The sequence below is a fragment of the Hetaerina americana genome, unplaced genomic scaffold (genome assembly GCF_022747635.1).
Source record: "Hetaerina americana unplaced genomic scaffold, ioHetAmer1.1.p SCAF_11, whole genome shotgun sequence".
Classification (NCBI taxonomy): Eukaryota; Metazoa; Arthropoda; class Insecta; order Odonata; family Calopterygidae; genus Hetaerina; species Hetaerina americana.
The window spans coordinates 8,524,337-8,543,223 of NW_027286181.1; the positions used below are offsets into that span (position 1 = coordinate 8,524,337).

Here is an 18,887-nt window from a genome sequence, read left to right on the forward strand (position 1 = left end):
TCGACTTAAGATAACAAACACCAAAAGAGGCGTGGTAATCTTAGCCATCCCCCAAGTGACAACGCCAAAAACCTCCGGATTAATGTCCGCGCGAATAAAGATTTTAAAAGCAATTTTAATTTTAGGTACATTTTTCCATCACATTCATTTGCTAAATAACTGATTAATTCTCATAAAAAATCGTTACTTAATATCATATTTTTAATTCAGATAAGTTGTGTATCATACAATATGAACTGATTTATAATAAAACTTCTTTTGAATCTATTATTTTATAAAAGAGTATTATACCAGGATCAAGGTCCAGACGTAACCGGTTCGTTTTAAGACAATGCAATGTAATTGGAGGGCATAATTCCAAGACGTGTAAATTGGTCCACGTCAGAGAATCATAATTTTAATGACCAACGGAGATCTTGTGTGGAAAGATCGGTACTACTCGTGCCGGTTACGTACCTTTGGATCTGCCAAAAGGGTCAATAAGGCAGGGCAATTCGCCGTAAACCTCACCCTAGTCCGCTTTTTAGCAAAACTGACATATCCTTCTAAACAAGACTTACTGGCACTCTTGCTACAGCGAAAAATCAAGATACTTCTAGCGTGTGAGATTCACGCTAGAAGCATCTTGATTTTCCGCTGTTTTCAATCTCACGGCGATAAAATTAACGATGGTCTTTCCCCTCGCATAATATATATATATATATATATATATATATATATATATATATATATATATATATATATATATGCATATATATGCATATATATATATAACAACATAACGGTTTTTTAAAACATAAACACAACAATCAACCCGGAAGTCGGTTGAGCTCACCCAGTACTAAGCCCGACGGCGAGTGAAATTCACACATCATGGTAGGGGGGCCAGTTCCTTTCCCTGTGCCGGTTACGGTTGCCCAGGAAGATCTGGTTCCCGAAAAATCACGTAGCTTGGGTGGAGCTGCAGGTGCCCAGAGTGCCTCGCCCGGGAATTGAACCCGAGAACCTCCGGTCAGTAGTCAAACGCTCTACCCCCTGGACTACCGCGACCTACACACACACGCACACACACACACATACATACACACATATATATATATATATATATATATATATACACACACACACACACACACGTACATATATTTGAAGGGCACAATAGAAAACAAAAATAATATAGATAACACGATAAAGGACACACATTTCAAACTCCCCTTATTTCCTCCCCACCCCGTTCACACGCTATATGTCTCTCCAAAAGCGTTATCTATCTTTTGACTTGCAATCAATGCCTTTCATTCTATATAGGCGAATAGATTACCCTCCTGTCCATCCGTTTGAACAATCACCTATACTCCTGTAATTCTGTCTCACTGTCTTCTTTTCTTATCCCTTAACACGCAAATTTCCAACAACCTTTCCTTCCACCAGTGTTTATCCCTAACCATCCTACAATCCCTACCCGATTCAGCCACCAATATAGAGCCGAGAATCCGCAGACATACTAGCTTTCCGATCTTTTGAAATTCTCGGCCTTAACCGTCATCACTTTCTAGCATACCCTACGCCTCGCCCCGTCCCAGACCTCGCATTTCCTCCACCCGCAAACCTTCCCGTCTGACCGGAAGATGACCTTAGAGAAGACTGAAAGCTTAAACTTTCTGAAATTTGACTCACCTATTGCGTGTTATCTGTTTATCTGTTTTATTTTTGGGTCATATGGTGCCGTCCAAGTGTTATCATGCTCTCGTGAGAGTTTCTACATAATATATATATATATATATATATATATATATATATATATATATATATATATATATATATATATATATATATATATAGACACGGTGGATGCATTCGTCCTTTCGCGATTGCCCTTCGCTCACGTGTCAAGTGCCGCCGAAAAGAGACCGCGTTGGAGGCATAGACGCACGACTACTCACCCTGTGATTGGAAGCGCTGGATAAGTTGTCCCGCACGGCCGCGAGGTTGCGCGTCCTGTTCCCGTGCGAGGAGATGAACGCCAGAGGCAGGGGCGGCGCCTGGTGGAGCAGCTGCAGGTGCACGAGGATGCAGTAGGCGCCCGTGGCCAGTAGGACCAAGGCCAGCAAGCGGTGTTTAGGTGGCGGCACGGCGAACACCCCGCAACAGCGCACCCTCACGGCCCTCAGCACCGAAGAGCCGCACGAGCATCTCTGTCCTTTGGCGGCGGCGCCACTGCGGCCCCCTGGTGCCTTCTGGATGAGCGGAACGCCGCCTGACGCCACGGCTACGCCACCCCCCATGTACATTCCGCCACCCTCCATGGCCCTCCTCCGGGGCGAGTGCGACCTCTCCCCGCGCGAGGGCAGGGGCGGCTAGAGGTCAAGCGGGCGCATCGCTGCGCAGTGGGCAGCTGCTGAAAGTCGAACTGTGTTGCAGGTTCTGACACGTCCAACTGTCAGGAAGAGGAAATGTAAGACGGAGCGAAGGTTAAATTACCGATTGAATGCCTTGAATAAATTGAAAGTATGGTCTCTTTAGCATTGAAGGTGAAAATGTATTATTACTCCCATCGTACTACGGTAGGAGGGATCATGTTAATAAAATTAGAGAGAGATTGGAACAGATAGATTTAAGGTGTCGTTTTTTCCTCGAACGGTAAGGGATCAGAATAACTTTGTCTCACAGCGCGAGGAGGGAAACCTAATTGGGTTCAAAAGTAGGCTGGAGTGTAATCACCCCCTGCCACACACCCTGGCAGTGGCTTGCGGGGCACTGTGTAATGTAACGTAATGGCTATTGGCGACGTTCGGTGGAATGTATCAGTCCAGTGGTGCGAGCAGCTTTTCGTTTGCATTTTGTCATTAAATAAAACAATTGTATGGAAAATGGTCAAATACACAGTTCAAAGTGCGCTTAATATCATAAATTACCCTTTGAGGTTTTAACAGCTAAACCAGTTGGTCTGCGGACGAAGTCAAGGTTGGACAGCGAGTGCTCAGACGCCAGAAGGAACCGAACTAAGGTAAAACAATTGTTTTCCCAACTTTTTACGGTTCCCTTCCTTGTAAAAATCTTCTAACGCTAAGATACTCTTCACACGAGGAAGGAAACTCGATGGCTCTTTCCGAGAAGCGTCATTCGTCGAAGAACTCGCATTCAAATGGAGGTGTTCTCGTGAGGGGCGGCCAGCGAATCAGCGCCACAGAAACAGAGAGTCGCTGAGCCGCCGCGGCCACTTTCTGAATCTCGGCCGATAGGTGGAAAAAGATCACGTGATAAACGACCTCCGCCGTCAACATTCGCACTCTAGTTTCGTGTCAGATGGTGCAAGGCTTTGGAGATAAATAGTGAAGATATCGTTGTGGAAGTATTATCCATCCTTACGTGATAAAGCAGTGATGGTGAAAACGAACTGACGTGAAGAAAAATGCCGCTCTCCTTGACGTTTGTTTCAATTTTGCAACTTTCTCTCGTTTTCTCAATATTCTTCGTAGCAGTGAAACGTCCTCCTCGTCCGGCAGTCTATCGGAAACTGAACTCTTTAAGCGGAGTCTCACGGGCACCGGTGCACCAACGACACGGAAGCGCCAATGCATGATGGCACCTCAAGTCTCTCCGCGAACTGAAGTGGATCGACACAGCACTGTACTTCAAATGGATCCCATTATAAACGACAGTTAAAAAGCAGCGTTTTTCCTTTCAAATGTTGAATAGATGCTTTCGTTTAAGAGGACAAACCAGAGTTTATAATCACCTCGTGACCTCACTTCCTTTGCCCAACTTTGAATTTACATGGCAATAAATATAGTAGATAAAATGTCGCCTTCACTTAAGGATAGTGTGCCACCAATATAATCACTTTTTAGCACAGCAATATAACCACTTTTTAGTACAGCCATAAAACCACCAATATGCAATTAACTGCCATTAGTTCAATTGTCTGAACAATTTAATTGCCTAAAATTATTCAGTAGTCTTTAGAAAGGGTAGACCGATTAATTTTATGAGTCATTAAATCATAATACAAAAATTAATTTAAAAAATTCTGTACTTAATAATGATCCCATTTTTAAAATAGTTTCCACGAGGATGGCTACTCCGGCTACTAATTTTTAAAACATCATGGCAAGAAATATTTGAGTTGTCATATGTCAACCCCTTCCATCATTTATCAAAGTCATTAATTCGAATATGTTTCATGTGGATTTCACGCAAGTAAAAAAGTAACATCATCAGTCACTAAAAATTTAACGATGTCCAATTGGTAAATTTTTCCTTCGGGTCACGCCCACATTTACCTAAGTTTACAATCACTGCCAAAGCTGAGGATTGGCCCCGGGAACTAAGTCCCTTGACCTTCCTCTTCCGAGAAGATTTCAGATTCGTACGTCTCGGGAGAACGCTAAGAGGCACCGATCTGGAGATAAACTACATTTGGTGTACGGAAGAAGAGGAGGCGAATCTATTTGCACCACTACTGCGAAGTCGGAGAAGAGGAAGTTGACAAACAGGGAGAAACCTCGGGGTGAACTTCAAAATTGCGGTGTCGTCCTCGAGGGGGACTTTGAAGGGGTCGGTCGCTGCTCCGGTACGGAGAGAGAGGGTGACCCGTTTCTCCCCCGCCCCCAAGGGGGACCGAGAAAGAGGTTTTGAGAGGGCCAAGGAGTGCCGGGGGCGAGGAGCAGCACTCTCCTCTGCCCTTCCCACTTGTGGAGTCTTTTGAGACACCCTAAAGGAATCGATTCGGCCAATCGGAGGGGGTGGGGGGAGGGAGTGGGTTGGCTGGCGTCCGTGTACGGCGTCGTCGTCGTCGGTGGAGCGAGGGTGGGATTGGGAGGTCGGGGGAAGGGAGGAGATGATGAGGCCGCTGAAATCAGCGCTTTCGGAATAGCAATAGACACGTGTTGGAGGGATCCCGCCCTCACAAAAGCAGAGGGACCACCGGCGATACCGTACGTATTTCGAGAGGCCGCTCTCCGGAAGTCACACGGGAGAACCCTTCGAAGAAGCAGGGTGCCGGGGGTCCGGGGGGGGGGAGGGGGGGGGAAGGGAAGTGTTCCAAACCTCCCCTTTTTTACGGACCAGTCCCTCTCTTCGCCAGACTGCGGTATTTGGGTGAGCGCGCAGTTTTCAAACTTTTCGGTAAAATTTCCTTCCGTATAATACTTTAAAAAGTGTGCCCTGAAAGAAAACTTCGTATTAAATTCACTCAAGTTTATGGATGCTGACTTTTCGCCATTGCGGGGATGCAACTCAACAGAATGAAGGCGAAGAAATAATATCAGGGTGTGTGTGTGCGCCGTAGACTCGTTGACTTCCACCCAACCGACCGCAGAGACTCATTTGATTGATTCACTTGCTGCCAAAAGAAATATTTTTCTCTCATACACAGTTAATCTATCCGGTCCAGAATATCAGAGGACATTCTTTAATTTAAACCGAAATATGAACTCTCTGTGGGTTATATCCCGTGAAAATGTAGTAGGGAATTTTGATTTCTTTATTTTTTCAAAACACTTCATTCACCATGGAGAATTTAAGGGTCTATGATATTGGAAAAACTTCAAAAATGATGGGCAACTGGATATTTTTGACGTGAAAATTGATCAAGAGGAATTAAAGGACCATAAAAGGGAAAGTTTAAGTTTCTTATATACTCTTATACGCTACGCCTATGTGAGCAATATGGAATCTGATGTACCTCTTACACACAAAAGAGAGTTGGAACTATTGCAAATAAGATTTGCAATAGAACTTCAAATACATTGACACTAATTGTTATAATGAAGATGCTTTGAAATGCACTTTTGGCTATCAAAATTCCGTAATACAATTGGCAAGACCATAAATATATAAGATCACACTTCCAAAAATTGATAGAATTAGAGTAATAGGCTTCGACTACTACAATTTTAGTCGGCTATTCCAGGAGATCATTACATAATAATAATAATAATTCCAAAAAATAGAAATCACAAAAGTTAATTGAATTGTATGTTTCGGAAAAGTTGTTGTGCTATACACGTATATTCTCTTTTGTTGATTTTAAACTTCACACTCAGCTAATTTCATATTCATCAAGATGTAAATTAAACGGCTCCATATTATCTTCCTCTCCATTCTTAAAAATGCTAAAATCACATGAACTGAGACTCAAATGCGAATGATACTGCACGGAGTGGGAAATTGAGTGTTTTGCAAACGCGGTGATAATATTGAAGGACTTCGCGAAATTAGTTCAATTGAAAGATAACTATTGCTTGAAGAAATTCATAAGAGCTGATAAGATGATTTTGACTCAGTCTCACACACATTTCGAGGCTACGGGCCGTTGTAGGGGTACGAGGCTACGGTTCCTTTAACTCGAAATACAAGGTCTGTCCCCAAAGTAGTAGGACTGAGTCGTTAAAAAAAAATTATCGCCACAGTTGAAACGTTCACTCAAAAATCTTCAAAGTAGCACCCTTGTGGGTCCACACAGCGCTGCAATTAGGTTTTCCACGCCTTGTATGAGCTCCCTCGTCACGGCCTGTTGTAGAGCTTGCTTCGAGCCGTGGTGATATCCTTTCAGCACGAATTTGAAGCGGAGAAAGAGGAAGAAGTCTGGTGGGGTATTGTCTAAAAAAATTGAATCCTCACTCACATGGGCAAAAAGCTCTTGGCAGATCTGCGTTCGAGTTTCCTTTTATTCGTCCGAGAGCACTCGCGGCACCTACTTCGCACACACCTTTCTCATGCCCACTTATTCAGTTGAAAGTCGATAAACATCACTTTCAGGGATGTCAAGTTCATCAGAAACCATGCAAACACTTAATCTGCGATCGCTGTACAATGAAACCTCCACTTTTGCAAGATTTTCGTCACTTTTTGAGGTCGAAGGGCGTCCTGAACGTTCGGCGATTTCAACATTTTCTGTACCGTCTCGAAACAATTTGTGCCGCTCAAAAACACAGAATGTACCCATGAAATCATCACCATGGGCTGCCATGAGCGTGTCATGAGTCTCTTTCCAAGTTTTGCTCAGTTTAACGCCAATTTTCATGGCGTAGCGCTGTTCCAATAACCAGTTCACGACCGAACGTTACGATGTCACGTTATAGAGGTTTGCAAATGAACGAGCTGTACTTCGAAAAGGCTTGGAGCAAACTGCCACCGGCCTACAGCCTTTCCTGAGACTCCCTCCCTCGAACCAAGCCAGAGAAACCGCCGCCCGTCCGTCCGCCCGTCTATTCAGGAAAAAATAAGTCAAACTACTTGTGGGAGAGACCTTGTAATCTGCGTCTCACAAATTCGAAGAGTACTTCTATTCAGGAGAAAAGTCAATAAAGATAAATGCTTAGATTAAAAAAAAAGATGACGCCGTCCTTTTTCCACAGAGAATTTTGAATTCCGCTCTGACTACTTCGTGTGCAAAGCGCGTATGCTATGAAAAATTAATTTCGGTTTCCATAATGGCACCCTCTTGAGGACATTATTCCTTGAATAACTAGCTATTCGAACCCTAAATGTGCCCAGAGATAATGAGAGGTCCGTTAAGCGTCCCTAGTTGAGAAAGAGTGCACTAGAGCACGTACGAGCGAGTGCTGGCTGCCCTCCTTCCTCGAGTAGGAAGGGAGACATCTTTGCGCCTTCCCCATTACGTCTGCTCTCCAGCCGTTAATCGGCATTCATCGCGTATTAGAAACCTCCAGCCGATGAAAAGAATGTCAACCGATTTTGGAGATGTTTAGGGGGAAGAAGGAGAGACGATTTTACTCTGGTTCTCGAGCGAACCAAGCGACGGCGAAGGAACTATACTACTTGCATACATACTCCGCTCGAATTTTTGTTCGAAAAAAAAATCATTATTACACTTCTTAACTGAAAAGATTCCAGAACGTTTTGAAAGCTTCGCGTTGCGAAAATTGCTGCGATTTTTCATTTCGATCATATCAGTTGGGAGGACGGAGATGAATTAATTTCCGTTAACCGTCATCACATCTAATCTGTCCCCAGAAAAACGTCTTCCAGCGAAGATACGTAGACGAGGCAAAAGCTCATCAATTTGAAAGTCAACATTGCAAACTTTTTTTCATGCAATGAGATTTTTTTGGCCAACTTTATTCGAACAAATATCTCGGGGGACTACTCACTTTTGCGCAGGAAATCACTTTAACTGCATTGCGGTTCATTTAAAATTGTTCACGAAGATTTTCAATTATAATTTTCGCATTCTGCTTTCACAAAAAATTATAATAACTGTGAAAAACGATTCATATTAAGTTTGATATAGCTGTTAAGTTGAGAAATGTTTTAAAATTAGAAGCATTTTCGAAATATTTTGAATTTTTTTACACGTATTGAAACGCATAAAAACATTCACCCTAGTCACCCTAAACTCGTCAAAATCATAGCCGACAATTTGTCTTCAGGACAGGCTCATACCTAATGAGTTAATATGCAGGAATAATGTAAATTGTCTTATTGTGCATCAAATTTCAAGAAAAACTTGCGCCATATTTATTTCTTAACTCGGAATTACGTCAATTAACTCCTCTTCAACGATAAGTACGAATTTGAAAGCCGAATTTGTCGTCCTCTGGCAAAATAAAAAAAATTTCTCCTTTAAACAGGGGGATGTAAACATACCCAAGCTCTGAATTTATGGCGTCATAAATGACATCCAACGCCGTATTAGCAACATCTGCCATTTAATTTGTTGAAATTGCCATCCATAATGCTAATTTGGTCCGCTTCGACAAGGCAACGCTAATGAAGCCGCTTGCGTCCCCTCCTCCCAATACTCTCGAGTATTACGTGAGCCCACTTCAATTTCATGCAAGAGCAACCAACATTCAGCGGCGCTGTCATCTCAACATCCACGCTACAACATCCCACCCGAACGTTATATAAAGACGCGACACATTATAAAACGACTCACATTCGGAAAAAAATGGTTTGCGAATATTAAGAAAAAACAAAATACATGCATCTTCACAGGGTGGAGGTAAAAAACGCACCCCTGAGCGCAGCAAACATCCCCACGGATTTGAGAATCTTGGAGTGCGAACAGAAGAATGTAAGGCGGTAAATGATAACAGCGAATATGAAACGCGCTGATACAGCTGGCAATGGAACCCTGTGAGGTGCATGTCAGGAGGAGACAAGGTCTCAACGGGGAAAAATATATAGGAAACGGATTAAACGTATCATAAGAGTACATTTAACAAAAATTTTAAATCGATATGGGAGGGAATATTTATGGCTCCGGATAGAACGAAGCAGAACGAGAAGAAAACAGGAAAAAACTGGGATCGGGATGTTGCGGTGGTTAACGTACAGGCTTCTCACCAAGAGGGGCCGGGTTTAAATCATATTCAAATATTTTTCAGTGGTATCCTGATCCCTACTTGAGGTGCTTTGTGGAGATCACTTTGAGTGAGTACGACGTCTGTCGAATGGGGTGTTAAACTGCGGACCCCTTGGCGCCTTTCGACATGAGTAGGCTAATGCCGACGTCGGATTTCTCTCCACCCTTCCTCCTTTCCCAACCATCCCTAATGGCGCAAATGACCTTAGCTGTCGGTCACCTCCCATTAAAACTACTTCAACCAATGAAATTCTGCAAAACTGTCTCACTAAAACAAACAGATAGTATGAGCGTGAAGACAAAAATGGTTAAGCAGTTAGGGGGAAAATCAAGAACAGAGTCATCAAACCAATTTAACGTTATATAATTACAGTTAGATTCCAAAAAACCTAACAGATGCTTAATTAATAAATTCTTTTACTGTTACCATAGCAATTTGATCATTCAGGGTCCGTACAATAGGTATCGGGGCTGGTTCCAAAAATCTATTGAACCGCCTCGATTGAGTCGAACCGGTATCCAATCGCATTTTCTACCCGCGACAGTTTTTTTTCCTCGCTCAAGACTTTCCGCGCCAGCTTCGCGCACACTTTCCTCATCGCAAGTTCCTCTGTTACAATGGTGTAGACGGTAGCGACTCAAAGGCCGGTCTCCTCACTGATAAGGGCGATGGTTAAACGCCTGTCAGAGCCCAAAACTGGTTTCATTTTGGCCACCTGAGCATAGGTTCGAGCGGTCGTCGGGCGTCCGACGAGGTGATCGTCTTCGACGAGCTCCCGGCCTTCCGTAAACATTTCATGCCAATCAAAAACTCTTGTGCGGCTTAAGGCATCATCCCCATGAGTCTGTTTAATGAGTTCAAGGGTCTCCGACGCGGATTTCCCGAGTTTAACGAAAAACTTCACAGCGTAGCGTTGCTCGACGGTGCGCTTCATGCTGGCGCGACAACACCACAAACAATCACACGTCACAGAAATACACCTCCTGTCTCAACGCATACCCGGAGGCGACTGAACTTGGCGCGCCTGAGTGGTGGGGGACCCCTCTGTCGAGCCGACCGATCGGACCCCAATCCACCGCTCCGTTGACGCTACAGCGAACCAGTCCCGATACCTATTCAACGGACCCTGTAACTTTAAAAAAAATCCGCCAAGTCCTTCCTCCTTTGACTGCGTTCGAGAGGAAATTGTAATTAGGTCACCGATAAATCATTTGGGGATGAATTTGCCACCCTCATGGAGTCATAATCGGATTAGAAATGAATGGAGATAAATAAGGGTCTCAAACATTTTTTTGAAATCAGTGTAATATAAATAAACCGATATTTCTGATAACTTTTCATCAATTACGGCTTGTCGAGGATAAATTACAAACATTACGTTAAACAGACAAAAATATTTTAAGTATCGCTAAAATGTAATGCTAATGCGTACCACCCCGATCTAACATGTTTCAATGCAGATCATTATGTCTCTGGAGACTATAAATGAACGCATGCAAGAGTTTCATTTTATGTGGGGTAGCGAGGAGAGCGAGAGGCGAAGAATGGTATGCTCCGCCCATCAAACTATGCCCCCCCTCCCCCCTGGTTACCCTCTCCTTTCAACCCCCCCTCCTGCTCGTGCACTCCAATGCCTCTGAATGAACGTGAACAATGACGTGATGTCGACGTGATGCGGTCTTTAATTTCAAATGAAGGGAGAGGCAGATATGCAATCCCCCACCCGTGGAATCTGTGGTGAAGTTCGCAGGGAATTTTTTTCACGAAGTCTCCGACTGAAACTCAGCCTGATTAAAAAATAATAATACAAAAAACGTCAACGTGACCCGGAATTAATTTCAGATATTTACTTTTTCCGACGCATGATTGGCCCATTACGCTATTCACGGAGTGTAATTGCTGGAAATAGCGCGAGGAGCCGGAAAAAAAACAAGTCAAATGCATTCATTAATAGGATAATGACAACAAGTACTAATGTGAAGGTACTATTTACGCAGTTTCAGGCGTGATAAGGAGAAATTCGAAAATAATAATGAATAAATGATAAAAAATGTTCCATTCGATAGTATTGACTCATCACGCGACCGGTTTAGATGCACTACACCATTTTCGAGTGCAAATTGCAGTGAAGTGTCGACTTGCATGCGTAGTTTTTTGCCGGTGAAATTTGTGGTAGGATAGGGGGAGGAAGAATGTGGCTTGAACCGAAGTAGAAGTAACAAAAAAGGGCTCGCAGGAGACAGCGAAATACAACGTTTAAATACAGTCCTTCTCTCCACTGTCCCTACTCCACTCATCATTTCCCTCCCTTTCTGCCCTGGTAAAAAAAAACTGTCCGTAAGATCACACTTGACTGCAATTTGAAGATTATGCACAAGTATTGCATAGAGAAAAAGGCCGCGTAAAAATCAATGCCATCTAGTGGGAGAGTGTTACCGTATGTTCACTATAACAAAGAAGGTTCTACTGACAAACATGATACTACGTAAAATTCACAAATAACCAGAGTGAGTTATTTTTCGAGGCTTGATTCCCAGAAGTGATCGCATTTAGAAAATTAAATCTCACGTGGAAAGATTAGCGAAAGACTTCTATATGGATCGTAGCTTTGTGGCGTTTCAAAACCTGATCCTTTTAATACTGCTTTTGAGGAAATAGGATGAGCGGATTTCAGGAAACGGTGGTGGAGTAGGAGGGAGAAAATGGGATGGACAGAAAGGAATACAGACGAAGCAGCGAGAGATTTGGCAAGAGGGGGAGCAGGGGGGGAGAGAAGGGGGGAGAGAAGGGGGGAGAGAAGGGGGGGAGAGATGGGGGGAGAGAAGGGAGGGGGTGAGAAAGTCGTCGGATGTTGGAAGAAGGCGAAAAATTTGGATGAAATAGACATTTCTGGGGAGTGGAAAGCTGGTGGAAGGAGAGCACGTTTGATAAGTCGAGAGGAGGGAACAGTTGGCAATTGGCGTTATGAAAGGCCGGGGAATATATAAAAGAAAGATGAGGAAGGGAAAAGTGTTTGCGTCGCGTGGAAGTACTTCGGGAGAATGGAGACCCTATCAGTGCTCTAACTAACACAATGAAGTGTTTATCTCCGCTCGGCAATGGATTTACTCCCTACAAGAAATTTTTGTGGCTTCAAAATCGTTAATTCTCGCAATAATTCAAATTGATCTAGAATGATACATACTAGATCAAAAACGTTAGCAAATGATTCTGTTCTTTGAATATAAAATGCATTATCATTAACCAAGAACAGAACAATGAAATTTCTCTTTATATATTAATAAATAATAGTCCACATATATATGCATAAATAAATGAATAAATATATATATATATATATATATATATATATATATATATATATATATATATATATTTATATATATATGGTAGTAGTAGTAGTATTTAGGGGAGGCGACCGACAGCTGAAGTCATTTGCGCCACTAGAGATGGACGGAAAAGGATGAAGGGTGGAGAAAACCTGGCGTCGGCATTAGCCTACTCTTAAACGTAAGGCGCCAAGGGGTCCGCAGCTTAACGTCCCATCCAACGGACGGCTTACTCACTCAAAGTGCCCTCCACGAAGCACCTCAAGTAGGGATCGAGATGCCTCTGAAAAATATTCAAAACCGCCGGGATTGGAACCCGGGCCCTCTGAGTGGGAAGCCGTAAAAAATATATATATGTATATAAATAAATAAATAAACAAATATATGTTTTTTTAAGGTAATCTACCGGTTAAGGTAGGTTTTTGGATGAACACAACTACCAAACAAACATTTTATTACTCCTAACAAAACATAAAATCCATCATCCTAATATATATCAGTTCCCTCTTCATCTCTGTGTACATCCTTCCTCCCTTCATCCCGCTCAACATCCATTTCCTGGTCCTGCCCTTTCCTCGTTGGCCTCACATTCTCCCCTCTATTACAGTCTTCAACACCCCACTACCGATAAATATGCCATTCATCCATTTTTCCTGCCTCCATAGGATTGCTCCCAACAAACCCTTCTCTTCGCCCACCATACCAAGTACTTCCTCATTTGTTTTCTTCTCTGTCCATTTCACCTTCTCCATTCTTCCCCACACCCACATTTCAAAAGCCTCCAGACTACGTTTATCCTCCTGCTTCAATGACCACGTTTCCGCGCCGTACATAACTACGCTCCATGTCAAAGTTTTTACGAGTCTTTTCTTAACATCCTTACTCAAAGTCCCTGTCATCTACTTCCTCCTCCTTGTGAAGGCCTCTTTGCCTAGCACAATTCTTCTCCTTACGTCCCAAATACTTTGACCGTGTTGGTCCAAAACACTACCGAGATACATAACTGTTTTACCTGCCCTAGTCTTTGCCCTCCTATTCTAATGTTAAGCTTGGCCTTTTCCTTTCTAGAAAATCGCATAACCTTTGTTTTATTAACATTGTTTCTCATCCCATACCTGTCGCACTGAATTTCCAATTCACTCAGCAATGCTTGCGGCCCCTTGGCTGACTGACAAACTAAAGCTTGGTAATCAGCAAACCTAACTGATTTTACGAATTCCCCGCCCACTTTCATTCCTACCTCCAGTTCTTCCCATGCCTCTTTGATCATTTCCTTGGCATACAGGTTGAACAGCAACGGTGATAATGGGCGACCCTGCCTTACACCTCTTCCTAACACTGCCCATCCGGACTCCCCGTTCCCCACCCGCACCTGAGCAGTCTGTGACATGTACAGGTTGCAGATTAGCCTCCTTTCCCTCCAATCTATATTTATCTATATTTTCTGCAATACACTCATTAGTTTTTCCCAATTCACTCTATCAAACGCTTTTTGGAAATCTACGAAACAGGCAAATACCACCTGGCTGTGTTCTATATTCCTCTCGATTAATAATCTCATTACTGTAAAGGCATCACGCGTACCTCTCACCTTCCTAAACCCAAACTGATGATCCCCTATGTAATCATTTGCCCTACTCTCTATTCTTTTGTTTATGATCCTGAGAACAACTTTGGCTGCGTGGGATATCAAACTTATCGTCCTGTAGTCCTCACAAGATGTAGCCTTTACCTTTTTCGGAATAGGAAATAAAACTGATCTCTCAAAGTCTTCCGGCCAGATACCTTCCTCATAAATACTACGAATCAGCCCATATAGCCTCTTCCTCCCACATATTCCTAAGCATTTTAAAAGTTCCACGGGAATGTTATCCACCCTTACGGCCTTATTTAGTTTCATCTCCCTTAATGCCCTTTCTATCTCATTGTCTAGTATGCCTGGACCTAAGCTGACTTCCTCTACGTCATATTCTTTTTCAATGTCTAACTTTGTTGGTCTGAGTTCTTTACTATACAGTTCCTCTATATACTCCTTCCATCTCTCTTGGATCTTTCCTGCGTCAACTATTACCTTACCCGCCTTATCTCTAACTGTTAGCATAGCTCTTCCTTTCTTACTTCCCGATAACGATTTAACTTTGCTGTACAGCGCACCGATTTCACCCTTCCTTTGCAGACTTTCCATATCCTCGCACCGCGTCTTCCACCATGCATCTTTTGCTTTATCTGTTGCCCGCCTCAATTTATTGTTCAATTCTTTGTACTTCATTTTGCCTAATTCTGTATGTATATTCTTCCATTTTCGCCGCATATCCATCTTTGTAATCATCTCATCCGTGATCCATGTTTTCCTAGTCCTTTTAGCGTTAACGGTTCCAATAGTGTCTTTTACGGCTTTAGACAACCCTTTCTTGATCATTTCCCATTTTTCTTCGATAGTACTAAGCTCTTTACCATCCTCCATGATTTTCTCTACTGCTTGTTTGTATTCCTTCCTTTTCAAACCATTTAATGCTTCTACATTCCATTTTCTAACTCGCCGCCCCTGCCTTATCTTTTTGAAACGGACTCTACATTTCATAACAACTAAATTGTGGTCTGAGTCCGCATCCGCTCCCGGGAAGCTGTGGGAATTTATCACACTGTTCCTAAACCTGTGTCTAACCAGGATATAATCTAGCTGATATCTTCCTGAGTCACCTGGGATTTTCCATGTATACCTGCGTCTTTTGTGATGTCTAAACCAAGTGTTGCTGATGACTAACCCCTGTCTCCTGCAGAACTCAACTACTTTCTCCCCGCGGTCATTCCTTGTGCCTAAACCGTAGTCCCCCACCTCATCACCATCTCTTCCCTCGCCTACCGTCGCATTCCGATCCCCCATCACTATCAAATGTTTCCCTGCAGGAACACACGCCATTATGTCCTCTAACTGATCGTATATCCTATCGACCTCTTCTTCCTTATGGCTGCTCGGTGGCATGTATACCTGAATTATAACCAAGTTCGTCGGTTCTGCTTTTATCTCTACTAGTAGTATTCTATCCGTTACCTGTTCTATGTTGACTACGCTTCTTCCTACCTCTTCATTTAATACTATGGCAACCCCTCGTTGGCTCTCGTCCCCGCCGCTGAATATTATTCTATAATTATCACTCCAGTAATCCCCGCTATCTTTCCATCTCACCTCACATAGACCTAAAATATCTATTTTTCCCCTTTCCATCTCTCGCTTAACATTCTCCAATTTCCCTGTCCTCATCATTGTCCTAACATTCCACGTTCCTATTCTAACTAATTTGGTCTTCTTCTCCTGCGTCTTCTGTCCTGCTGCTGCTGGGTTTCCTTTGCAAGGGTTTCGTGGGATGACGACCGCGGAAGCCTTGCCTCACCCGCTGCCGGGCACGACACACAGCCGATTGGGCCGAGCCCCGTAGTTGCCAGGACTCAAAATCTCGCTATAGTCCATTATATTTTTCTTTGGAATGATCATTAGGTGGTTTCCCGTTGCCCTCCTCAATAGTGTTTTTAACGTGACACCATCACTTACTGGCCGCCCCACTGAGGAACAGACGCTGCGTGGACTACCGTTCGTCTGGCTCCTAACTTTCGACCTATCTGGCATGGGTGACCCTACCAGGAGCAATAATTATTACTCCCGCCAGCACAGCTCTAGGGGTCATCGGAACGCACAAGCCCTTCCACCACGTCAAGGTTGTAGTCCGGGGAGGGAAACAAATATATATATATATATATATATATACATACATATATATACATATATATACATATATATACATATATATACATATATATACATATATATATACATATATATACATATATATACATATATATATACATATATATACATATATATATATATATATATATATATATATATATATATTAGGAAATTAAAGTCAAAGATAAAATTTACTGGAAATACTAGGCCCACAGTATTAGGTCTCAGATGAATGTAAACGATTCCACTGCTATTAGAAAATATGCTCTCTAATGTCTATTGCTCAAGAAGATAGATAGTAAAGGTGAACTTTAACCCGGGTTCAATCCGTTTCGGGTTTGACCGCAGTTAATTCCTCTGGAAAAGTTCAAGAAACCTCAAACTATGTGTTTTTCTGCGTAACACGCTGTTCAGCGAAGCCGTAAAAATTAGCGTACACTCGTTCAACTGATTGCGTGATTTCACTCCAGGTAAGGCTTCACGTAATATCGGAGTTTCATGACCACATATCCATTACAATGCATTGTAAGCCGTCAGTGAGATGTGAGAAAGGGATGCGATTTGCGGAATCATTCGTTTAAAGAGGGGAAGAAATGAAGGCATCTAATCAATGACAAAACTGGAAAAGATTAGTAAAAAATAAAAATCTATCAAACTAAAATAAAACAAGTAAAACGAAATACATAACATTTCATAAACTATTAAAATTTAGCATAAATGGAAACAAAGAGTAGCACTTAATGGACTCGCATATATTAGATTTTAACAACAAACCCACAGGCTGTAGTAAATCCACAAAAAACCCACAAGCTTACCAGTGCCTTAGATTAGAAGGCTGTTGATTTGATGCTAAGAATTATCCCCTAACCATTCACATTGTCACAAATAATGGTCATAACTTAACGCTGATTTTTCATTGTTTATGAAATAAACCACAGTTATTGAAGTCTACTTATAATAAATTAATAATACTTTATAAACATGAATCAGTTGCAAGGAATAGTAATTAAAGAACCTCTGTAATTCTACAACTCACAATACACACCCTTGTCAATAAATAAGCGTTCCGTGAAGTTGCTGTGAATGCTTTAATAAATTACTTATAGAGAAATTTCAGAGTTATTTTAAACATTCCTTGCAATTGGAAAGAAATTACACACGATTAAGCCTGAGAAAATCTTTATGATATGGTATTATGAGATAATTACGACTTCGGTACCACCGCTTACGTGTGATTGAGCGAGGGACCCATCGCAAATTTTTATAAGGAGATACATCATTTTTTCTATATCTTAGAAATGTTTAAATTAGCCAAGAGAGTAAAGAAATAATAATAGATACTTTTTCTGACAGCTCTTCTCCGAACTTACACAAATATTGAACTAATATACATTTGCCTCTTCATGTTGTAAGTGGGTTTTTGATTAGTTCTTCGACAAAGTCATTCTTCCTCGGAAAGACTCGTAAAGACCTATTGATTAGCAAATAAAGACAAAATGCTTGGCGCGGCATCGACTAAAGGATTCGACCTCGAAATCTTTATTATTTGTCGTCGAGCTCGTTCACGACGCACTCGACTAACCGCGTCGACTAAAACATTTCCCTGATTTCGATTATTTTTTACTTCGGAACATTAAATGCGTCCTTCGAATATAAATGATACTTTCCATGTTTCAGTAAGTGATATATTGATATTTTTTTTGGATCCGACCTCCTTTCTCATAAAAATGATCTGTTTTAAGTGCGCACTGCACGGAAAATGTGGGAGTCATGGGTTAAAACGCTAGAGTTTTTTGTCCAGCGTTCATTCTAGGGGTCCCGTCGTCCCTTATTCTAAAAACGGGATGATTTAGTCGTAATTCTCTTGGATTCCCGACGAACTATCCAAAAAGCCAACTAAATAATTCCATTACCGGCTGACCCCTAAGGGCTGGCTCCACTCAGCATATATTTAATACAATCGCTCGACTCGGAAGTCTTTTCCTAAAAAGGATTAAGCTCATCGAGAGAAAATTTCTATTATATTCATTTTACACTGCGTTGCGTAGTAATTGAATTTTTTTAGTTTATTCAGTAAAATACGATTTGACGCATAATCGAGTAATCTTTACGTAATCACGGTATGTGACCAACCAAATTTTGCGTGATATTACGATAAAACGAGTTAAGCTTAAATGACCCTTGATATATTAAACGCACATATACTCACGCTTATTATTCAAAATGCATTTCTCACAAATTTACAGATTTACGCCGGGACCCCCCCCCCCCCCCCCGCCTTCAGCAGTCTCATCCCCACGGCTCTGAAGAGTATTTTAAGCCTTCGCTATAGTGAAGCCGAAAACTTTTATAACCCAATCCATTTCAATCGCATTAGACTTAAAACTTGCCTTGCGCTCCGCAACGTTTCCCCTTTCATTTGGCCTCAAAACTTCCTCATTATATCCCCCGTCCGCTTCAGAGACATCTGCGCGGTAA

The 18,887-nt window shown here is 42.2% G+C and overlaps 1 protein-coding gene across 2 annotated transcripts in view; it reads right to left on the reverse strand.

Annotated features, from left to right (window-relative positions):
• The window catches only part of LOC139700906 (carbohydrate sulfotransferase 11-like), a 61,602-nt gene that overhangs the window by 20,758 nt on the left and 21,957 nt on the right, over positions 1–18,887 (reverse strand). For both annotated transcript variants that reach the window (XM_071599360.1, XM_071599359.1), the window contains exon 2: positions 1,944–2,437. In XM_071599360.1, the coding sequence (XP_071455461.1) occupies positions 1,944–2,306 (363 nt within the window). In that variant the 5' untranslated portion in view covers positions 2,307–2,437. The remainder of the gene's footprint in view (positions 1–1,943; positions 2,438–18,887) is intronic.